Source organism: Botrytis porri (genome assembly GCF_014898465.1).
Source record: "Botrytis porri strain MUCL 3234 chromosome Unknown BPOR_008, whole genome shotgun sequence".
In the NCBI taxonomy this organism is placed as follows: Eukaryota; Fungi; Ascomycota; class Leotiomycetes; order Helotiales; family Sclerotiniaceae; genus Botrytis; species Botrytis porri.
Window position 1 is genome coordinate 1,699,141 of NW_024066082.1, and position 11,089 is coordinate 1,710,229.

At 39.3% G+C, this 11,089-nt stretch overlaps 1 protein-coding gene across 1 annotated transcript; it reads left to right on the plus strand.

Moving 5' to 3' along the window:
- Positions 1-2,411: 2,411 nt before the first annotated feature.
- On the plus strand, positions 2,412-4,120 carry EAF01_006631 (uncharacterized protein; the record flags this gene model as incomplete). The annotated part of the gene is made up of 2 exons (XM_038914885.1): positions 2,412-2,579; positions 2,639-4,120. The coding sequence occupies 2 exons, from the start codon at positions 2,412-2,414 to the stop codon at positions 4,118-4,120; spliced, it is 1,650 nt and encodes a 549-aa protein (XP_038769840.1).
- Positions 4,121-11,089: the final 6,969 nt, after the last annotated feature.

An 11,089-nucleotide genomic window follows, 5' to 3' on the forward strand; every position in this document is an offset into this window, starting at 1 on the left:
CACAAATTGAAATCATCGTAATATCAATATCTGACACTATCCCAGCGCCGTAACCAGGAAACACGTCCTCACTCGGCGTTTAACATTGCAGCCAAGCACTTTACAGGCCCGGGGGTAGACATGTCAAGAATCACAACACGTTTTTCTTAGCTAGTGCAGCCCACAAGTAAACAATGGGTGAGGTGAGGGGGCGAGGGACCCAATGATTGGGCCCAATCATCAGTGGCATCGTTCAAAGTTGGACGTGGACGTGGATGTGAACGTGGACGTGGAAGTGGTCACTGATGACCACTTGGTAGAATTACGGTTATACTGTGCCGGAATTGGGATATTCTTCGGGCTATTTAATTTCATATTCTTATTTCGATGACAGCTCATATTTGTGTGTTCCTTGACAGCTTGATCTTCTTATCTACGGGTAAAATGTTGAGAAAAGTTTTTCATACATAAATATAATTATATCACGAGAGAATGTACGAGTACTTGCAAAAATCCCCAGAGTCTACAGTCCACCGCCCAGATTCCAGAGTCTAGAGTCCAGACATATCAGACTGTTTTGCCTTCACATGATACTCGATCTAAAACTTGATGCCTTCAGACTATTTACCAACATTGGGACATGGAAAGATTCCAGAACGAGTGAACGGACTTGCCCGCAAAATCCAGACTGTAGACTATCCACTGGAAACTAAAATGCTATACGAAACCCATTGAAAAATGGTTCTCCATCAAATAAGTTTATTATTTCTACGAGTAGTGTTGACACTAAACTCTGGAGCAATGTGGCTCAGGAGTCAGTTCCAACAAAGTTAATACTAATGCACTCAAAATGACACTAATAGCCGACGCCGCTAACACGTTTGACACTTTTCAGTCTCCCACACACTCCATCGAAAAAATATCAAATCCCATGAAGGCGTAAAGGGTTACCGATACCTCGCCCCAGAAGCTTGGATTTAGAAATGAATTGGTCATTTGATTTGAAGGCACACGTAGAGGATTTGTATCAGAATTTAGACTGTATTCGTAATAACGTGGTCTTCTGTGTTGATCGATTACGAGGAAGTCCCTAGGCAGAATAATCAATGACTATATTCAAGGTACCTTTTCCCCCCAATCATTAGGTTGAAGTATGTAGGAACAACAACTAATTGTACTAAGCTGAATTAGTTTCACACAAAATGAATGATCACGTCGATGGCTTGAATTTCATTGCCTCTAGAAGTCTTGAACATGGGGGGTTGATGCATGAAATGATCCTCAACTAGGATATCTGATATATTTATGAAATTCAGTCAATTATGTACGTACTTTGCCTCCAGCGTGCATATCTTTTATTGCTATTGTAATGTTCTTCGACAACGTTACTGTTGAAGATCTATCAGCTGGTGTAAGAACTATCTGACTCCAAATTGCCACGAAAGAGGCTCGAGAGATCTCAAGTGCATCAAACTTTCAAGATCCAAAGTTTGTGGAGGGGCCAAGATGATCCTCATTAAGAAACTATCGGCTATACCGTTGAGAGATATTGGTAGTTAGGATTATGGTAATTGCATAAATCGTTAAAATCGATTATCAATTATCTGTCAATGGGTGTTAGTTTGAATAGTACGAACCACACGATTGGATCAATTCAACAACACGAACGGGGGGCAATCCTGAAAGAAGAAATTTCAAATCCTTCATTTCAGCAAATGAGATGAGAAAGCCAAAAGAAAATTAATAATCATTAGATTTCAATCAAGGACTGATTTAAGCATCTAACACCATTAAATGCCTTGATCAACCAATCGATTACACACTTGTCTAACTCGATACTGTTAGCACATTTATACTTTTATACTTACCGCCAAATGATACTCGCAACTCATTCCAGAAACCGAGGACGCTACCTAGTTCATTACCTATCTACTTTCATACTTTTCTCCGTCCCTAGTATGATTAGTCCTTGATCCCTTACAAAGACGGACCGATTACTCGGGGTACTGCACGCACGGACTAACTCCTCGGTTGGGCCATAGCTGCATGCATGTCTAGATGTCTGGAGAGAGATCATCGAAGACATGGGGTAACGCTATTTGCTGTGGAGTGCGGCGTCTCCATGTGGAGTCAATTCGATATGGAAGACTTTTTTTTGGCGACATGGCCGTACTAACGCTACCACCCCATACAAGCGTGTAAACCATGCCAATTCACTCCTTACCCCAGTACCCCAATTCCCATGGGACACAGATACAAAAGGGACTCGATATCCCTCCCAAATACTCTTCTTTTTCCCCATCAGTCTCATCACCCACGTCTTCCAATTCTTCTTCGATCAATAATTGATCTCGAGTGCCAGTTCCACTCTACATCTACTCTACCCTTTCCCTCTCTCCTTCCCTCACATACATTCCAAGTCAACCGCAACAATGACAGCGGGTTTGGCTGGAACCACGGATGTTGCCCGCATTGAGGCACCCGTAACAGTAAAGGCATACATGATGTGTGCTTTTGCTTCCTTCGGTGGCATTCTCTTCGGTTATGATTCTGGATATATCTCTGGTGTCATGGGAATGGACTATTTCATTAATCTATATGTACGTCATGACCTCAATCACCCCATGTCACAAACATTGGCTAACCTACTACCCTTCAGACTGGCAAGCCAATTCCTGGTCATGGTGCTTCACCTGCTGAACGCGCTGCTTTCGTGCTCCCCGCCTCTGACAAATCTTTGATCACATCCATTCTCTCTGCCGGTACCTTCTTCGGTGCTGTCCTTGCCGGTGATATGGCTGATTGGATTGGTCGCCGAACTACCGTCATCCTCGGGTGTCTCATCTTCATCGTCGGTGTCATCTTGCAAACTGCTTCTACTGGTCTCGGTCTTCTCGTCGCTGGTCGTTTGGTCGCTGGTTTCGGTGTTGGTTTCGTCTCCGCTACCATCATTCTTTACATGTCCGAGATTTGCCCCAAGAAGGTTCGTGGTGCTTTAGTTTCTGGTTACCAGTTCTGCGTTACTGTTGGTCTTCTTCTCGCATCTTGTGTCGATTATGGTACCCAAAACCGTCTCGATACCGGTTCCTACAGAATTCCAATTGGTCTTCAAATTGCATGGGGTCTTATCTTAGGTGGTGGTCTCTTCTTCCTTCCTGAATCCCCAAGATATTACGTCAAGAAGGGAAAGCTCGATCAAGCCGCTGCCAACCTTGCTCGTCTTAGAGGTGAACCAGAAGGAAGCGATTACATTCAACAAGAACTTACTGAGATCATCGCCAACCATGAGTACGAAATGTCCGTCATTCCCCAAACCGGTTACTTTGGATCATGGATGAACTGCTTCAAGGGAGGACTTAGCAACCCAGGTTCCAACCTCCGCAGAACTATCCTCGGTACTTCCCTTCAAATGATGCAACAGTGGACCGGTGTCAACTTCATCTTCTACTTCGGTACTACCTTTTTCCAAGCTCTCGGCACGATCAAGAACCCTTTCCTTATCAATTTGATCACCACCCTCGTCAACGTTTGCTCCACTCCAATTTCTTTCTACACCGTTGAACGTTTCGGTCGTCGTACTATCCTCATCTGGGGTGCCCTTGGTATGTTGATCTGCGAGTTCATCGTCGCTATCATCGGTGTTACCGCTGGAGAGACATCCAAACACAACACCTCTGCCGTTTCCGCCATGATCGCATTCATCTGTATCTACATTTCTTTCTTCGCCTCCACTTGGGGACCTGGAGCTTGGGTTGTTATCGGTGAAGTTTTCCCTCTCCCAATCAGATCCCGTGGTGTTGGACTCTCCACCGCCTCCAACTGGTTGTGGAACTGTATCATTGCCGTCATCACTCCTTACCTCGTCGGTACCGAAAAGGGTCAAGCAAACTTGGGTGCTAAGGTCTTCTTCCTCTGGGGTTCCCTCTGCACATGTTGTTTGGTCTATGCTTACTTCCTTGTTCCCGAAACCAAGGGTCTTTCCCTCGAGCAAGTCGACCGCATGTTGGAAGAGACTACCCCACGTAACTCCGCCAAATGGGTTCCTCACTCCACCTATGCCGCCGATATGGGCATGACCGACAAGGTTGGCGTCGAGCATGTTCAACATGCTGAGCACGGAGCTCAAAAGCTCGAGGTTTAGATGAGTTTATGAACTCATTAGTAGTAGAAAAATATGTAATAAACACTTCGACAGAGTCGAGTGGCAATAAAGTGGCGGGTTTATTTCAAGGGTGATACTATCATAGTAATTCACGGTGTTCTGGGGGACCTGGATTGGTCGGGTCAATCGGTCCCGAAAGGGTTTTAGGATATCCTTATGAGTGGTCTTTTACGAGTTTATGGCATTGTATATACGCATGCATGATATTAATAATATGTTTTATGATTCTAAATGAATATCTTCTCTTGCAATTGTTGAAATTTTGATGCTTGTGATATTTTTTGTACTAATGTGATCGTATTCAATCTCTGAAAGAGTATCTTACTTGATCAATTCTTCAATGACATTCATATGCACTGCTTGCGATCAATACTTTCACTTGAGTAACACTATTGCACCCGTTGCTCTCTTCCCTTTGCAATCCATCATTAACTGTCGAGTTTATCATTCGCAAACTCCCACTTCACATCCCGTATTCACAACATTCGTCCATCACCCCTCATTTTCAATATCTCATATCACTCTCCAGTATTCAAAGCTCTCTTTCTTACTCCTTTGCATTTTCTCTTTCATCCTGTTACATAATTTCTTAGGGATGAATCCTTAGGACACCTCATGGCTCAAGAACCATATCTAGCTCGCGTGCTATCAATCTAGAAGACTCTGAAGACCTGGGAATCATTTTTTCATCTTGATATACCTTTAATGATTCAGTCTACCCTATACACTGAAAGTGCGTAAGAAACAATAACAGTATCTCAACCCTTTCTCCGCGCCACTTCCCGAAACTTACATTCGCATATCTATGAGTTTATTTTTACTTTAGAAGTTAAGGAGAACAAGATGCGGAAGAGAGAGAATGGTTATTTATACAGTATAGATGATTGTTAAAGTCATATTGATATCCTTTTTTCTACTGACAAAATCTCCAATCTCGAATTTTCCCTTCCGATATCTATAATAAAAAAATTCTATAATATCACGCATATCGACTACGTATCCATCTATATCTGTCCACATATTTATTTCCCTCTCTCCAATTCCATCCATCGATATTGTTCCTTCTCTCCACACTTCCCCTACATCTCTTCCTCCTTTCCTCAACTCACCAAACCCGAATATCCATCAATCCATGTATATCTCACCCATTTACCTTCCCTTCTCCTCTCTCATATGGATTCCCATCTAAACTCTCATTCCTATTCCCATTACCCATTCACTATCCCAACTTTATAAAAACCTACCTAACAGCTAGCCTCCTAGCTAACCAAAATCACAGCACATGCCATCTTCTCTTCTTCCCACCCGCCAACCATCCAACCATCCATCCACCACCCACAACCCGCCACCAATCAATCATCTCACAATTAACCACCATCAATCACCTATATCCAAATGAACTTTTGCATACCTAATTATTTCCTAGAAACTTTCTACGAGTAGCCGCACAAGTATTTAAGTTCGTCAGGCTAGCATGCAGATCTCCCTTCCGCCTCCACGATAAAACGCGGGGTAAGCATTCACACTAAGTACAAACCCCATCAATCCGAGAGTGAGGGTGAGGATGTTTCCGCGTTTTGAGAAAGAATTGAGAGGCTATAGAGAGATGGGTGAGGATTAAAGTTTGATAGTGTGCCTCAATGGGTATTGGAATACGAAGAAAAGGAGGGAGAAATTCCGCGGTTCAAGGTGGAATTATATTGTTTATTTTACTTTTTGGGGGTGGAGTGTACTTGTAATTGTACTTGTGATTTCAATTGATGAATTCATTCATTTTCTTCTCTTTGGTTTGATTCGATTTTCAAGGCGTGTCGTGATGACATTAGTATGGGAATGAATTTATATCTGCTGGGGCAATTATATTGAAGAGTGACGTGTTTGATATTCGCCGTCTAAGTATATTCAATGTTATAAGTTGTTGTATTTTTATCGTGCGATTGAGATACTATCGATTTTATACTTTTCGAGAAGGTTATCAAAATACCAAGTTCTCCGTGTACTGTTATTCCTAGTTATATCACGTTTTCGTTGTCATTTATTACTTTTCCTGGTGATTCGAATTTGATATCACGATATCACAATATAATACCACTACAAATTCCACCCCGATCTTTTTCTCGAAAACCATCATACTTCCCAGAAAATTCCTGAGTTTGAATTGTCTATTCCTCAATCTTGCACAAAGGAAAGTAAACCAGAAAGAAGAGGTAAAGGGACTTTTATACTATTGCAATAATTCTCTATTGTAGATTCAGGATATACAGATCCGCGTATTGCGAAGTGAGGCTTATAGTCACATAATTAAGCCTTCCCCGCATATGAGAATTCCTTCCAGCCCCGTCTTGAGATCTCATACTATATAAGATTCCACTTTCCCAGTATAATTACCTAAGAAATGGAAATCATATCCTCCTACCAACGAACTCTTATCGACTCATCGTACAAGCAGTAAGGCACTTGGAAACTAGAATTGATTGACTTTTCGCAACGCTGATATTCGTTTCTTGTCTCATGTTCTATGCATTGTGCAGAGCGGAGGTAGAAGGTAGAGAGAGCTGCTGAGTGTAACTTGTGATTTTGGTCATTGATAATGGGGGTAATATGTTGTGATAACGTAACTTGACTAGAAGTGGGTCATGTCATGATATAGGTTACAAAAATCATATTTTCCTATTTGACCTTGTCCTATATACTACAGAATAATCTACAACTATTATTGATTCAACTGAACTATTACTATCCTCTTTCTTTTCCATCTTCTCTTCTATCTAATCAATTTGACATTTGGATGGTTTATTACGTTGTTGTTTTAGTAAGAATGTTTATTCAACCTCCTCAATAATTTTCAATACTTTTTTAATACTAAATACAAATTCACTTTTTAATTTTATTTTATTTTTATTTTTTCGTTTCTTCTATATTTCAAATAACTTTTTATATTCTTGAAATTCCTTTTGAAGAATAGCATTTTCAATATTTAAGCTTTTAATCTAATGAATTATTCGCTTTGTATATCTTTGTATTAAAGAAGTAAACAGATTATTAGCGGATAAAACTGAATTGAATATCTTATTTGCTTGTCGCAGCTCAATATCATTCGGGGGAGAGCTATTAAGTAAAAAGAGATCTAGATCTTCTGAGTTTGCTAGTATATTTGAAGTAAAAGGTGATAATAAAAGCAGGATTGAAAGATTATTTAGAACTTAATAAGGACTAAATGGATTCAAACCTGCTCCTTTTTATCCACTTTTGATATTTTGATAAGTAAAACCTTTTTCTTTTATCTTTTGAAAAAGCTGTACCCAATCAAATCGTTATATTCATTGTATTCCTACTCAAAAGTATTGATCAACCTTTTGGGTATATGTTACGACGACATCTAACATACCGAGTCACCTGATCAGAAAGTCACGGGATTAGAGATTCCCACTGGATCCCACTGCTCCCACCTGGTGGGACACGATGGGATCAATGGGACAACAAGGAACGAAGGTCTATATAAGGGAATGGGTTTCATTACAATGTAGAGCTTCGTGCTCAAGAACAATCATTAGTTTCATTACTATAGTTACGAGAATTGCAACCAGTTACAACCTTATTGAATTCCTACTTGAAGTCTAGTCTAAACCACCTCGAGAGAACTCTAGACACTTCCACGTGACCCTAGAGGCAGCTCCCGTAACAGTATAATATCGCTTTATCGGTCTATACACTTTAACATTTAATAGCTGAAGTAGATATAAGTAATAAGGTAATAGAATAAGAAAATCAATCTCCTTCTCAATATAGAAAGCAATCAAACTTTCTATAATATAATTAGAATAATTATCCATAATTAATAATCAAAACTGATCTCCTAATATTTTTCAAGATTCTAGCTCAAAAACCTTATATGTTCATTCAAAGCCATAACTATTAGAAGTTTACCCACTATTGCTTGTTGAGAAATACCAATTTGAAGGAGTGTTAGTTAGAATTTATACAATATTAGTATTCTGAGCCTTGAAAATGATTATAGGGGGTAAAGAGCCTCTATCTATATTCACATATTCCAATACAATTATCCACTCTTGCTTTCCTATTGTAACCTTTCAATTCGATTTGAGAGTAGAATCCATGATTATATATATTGATTCTATTTCTCTAATTACATATCCTATCTCATCTATATTATATATATTCTTAAATTCATAATATCGTTTTTTGATTTATGCTTGAAATATTGAAAACTACACTGAAATTATTTCAAATATGACTTCTTTATACCTTACAGATTTCAATTTATAAGAATAAATTCCTTTAAGTTTGGGATATCGATTTAAAAACCTATAGATCTATTGTTGACCTATATAATTTGATTGAAAGGATGAAGGGGTAAATGGTGACACAAAAATGACACATTGATTTAGAATTTCTTAAACCATTTCTTTCAACAACCCAAGAGTTACAGGATATCCAGTAACTATTAATCATGAGATTCATCATACTAGAGTCTTCTCTTCCACATTGGAAAGTTTTTGAAAGAATTTGTGAGATTGAGAGTGTGATTATCGTCTAATTATTCGATTTATCAAGATTAACTTTGGAATTTTAAAATGAATAACAACATTTTGAATTAAAATAAATTGTTTATTTTTTAGACTTTTTATAGCCTTTTGAATATTATCTTTTGATTCACTACAATTTAATGACTTTCGATCCATTGTGTGTTGAATAAACATATAAAATAAAGAAATGAGGGGGTGATTTTGACCTATATTATGACATGACCCACTTCTAGTCAAGTTACGTTAATAAAAGTAGATACATGAGCGTTGGATAGAACTTTTGATAATGTTTATTACGGATCGATAGATATTGATAGATATTGATAGCCAATTACTAGGGGGAAAATTTGTAGTGAGAGTGAATTAGGAAAGACCGGGATAAAGGAAACAGATACTGTCCTAATCATTATACCCTCTAAAGGAAGTAAAGGCTATGGCTGTAAACAAAATCCTAAAACCGACTCATGAGTAGAAACGACGAGAAAGTAATCACCTAAAAGTCCGCACATTTGTAATCCAGAATATTATTTCTGCTTCATGAAAACTATTTACCGTTGAGTGGGGAATTTGTTATCAAGAAGTTGGATTGATCACTGACGTTGTATCTACCAGAGCTTCAATCTACCTTTCTTCGTCTCTAATAAACCACACTTCCCGATATACAATCCTTGAAATTGGGAAACACGCAGCAGGAATTTGAGGGCTAGCAATGCCAATAATCAGATGATGGGAGCAAGAGATTCGCTTATGAGGGTCATTACATTTGTTCCTGCTCGGTTCAGTCTCAAAAGAATAGTGAAATCATTCATATTCCTCTCAACTCCCTCTCAAACCTACCCGACTACTGTGATGATTGTCAAGTTACATATCATCGACGCAGTCAATTATCATTGAGCAAAACAATGATGATAAGAGAGACTATATCAACGCAAATACCTAACTTATACCAAGCTAACCTGACTTGTTCGACACAACGAGCGACAGTAATACTCATTAAGTATCCGACAGTAAACACCCAAATAGACAAGCGAAATAACAAACTCTAGCAGCAATATACTATGAACTCCTCAGATTCCACATTTATGAAGAGAAATCAAAAACAAAAAGAAACATACCAATTCCCTCGCATCAAGAAACATCAAACCATGCGCTCCATCAAATCCCTCACAGCATCCATTCCAGCGATGCCCAATCTTCTATTTCTCTCCACCACAGAATCACATCGGAAGGATATCTCTAGAGTTTAAATGGACGATAGTACTAAAATATCCGCGTTGTAGATATACGTGTTTGAAATTCCTCGATTTTGAGATACGAGTGCGTTTAAATATAGAGGGGAGAAGAAGAGCAACCACCATCCATGAAGACCCGACGGCTAAGCCATCGATAACCGACTTCTAAATCAATCACCAAGCAATACCATAGTATTTAAACAACCTCATCCAGACTTTAGATGTCTTATATTACACTGCACTTGAAAAGGAGATTGCTGAGTTGCGCAGGAGCGATTGAGAGTCCGATGCGCCCTCGATACATAACGGTTTGATGATGCTATGAAGGCTAAAATTGTCTTGACAATAGCCTAGATATACTTCATCACTCGAGAATGTCACTCTGAGGTGTGACTTCTTGGAGGCGAGTGATTGTTCATCGTTATCTAGTTGTCGTTGCCGGAATCGTGATGTTGTCTCTTAGTGTATGAGCGGCAAGAAGATAATCGACAGTCAAGAACAAGATATGGTGATAAAGTATAGATAGATAAATTACAACTCTTCATTACATGATAATCTATCTACCTGTGAATTGGCATCAGATTATCACTTACTATTCGTTCTATAGCTGGTGGGATCAGCCAGCACCCTACAGCATAGCAGTGGGCGATAGCAGAGTTACAAATCGAAGACTGGAGTATACTCGTAGTATCTAACGAGCCGTTATCTAGTACCTATAGATAAGATCTTTGCATACTAGGAACACATACACACTCTGCAAGAAGACAACTCAAAGACATAGACCCCTCTTTTGTTTCAAAACACTCTCAAGTCACTGCATTTCCCCATCTTCAGCTTGAAGTACTAAACCGCGCGTTCTGATACCCGAAATATACGATTAAACTAGAACACCAACATCAAGTAGGATTGAGTAATCTCGTGCAAATCCTAGATGATTTATAGACTTCAAACACCCGTTACCTAGCTTGAGCCATAGGGAATTTGCTGAAGATACGAGCTCAACTCTAGCTGTCAATTCTATATACCAGTTTTCGTTCTTGTCGAAACAGTGTATGTTTTTCTTCTTTCGAATCAAACGTGGCTAGATGGCAACGAGAATCAAAATAAATGTCCGAGAATTTGAAATTAGCTCTCGGCGATATCTCTCTCTGCTGGAAACTAGCTTCTTG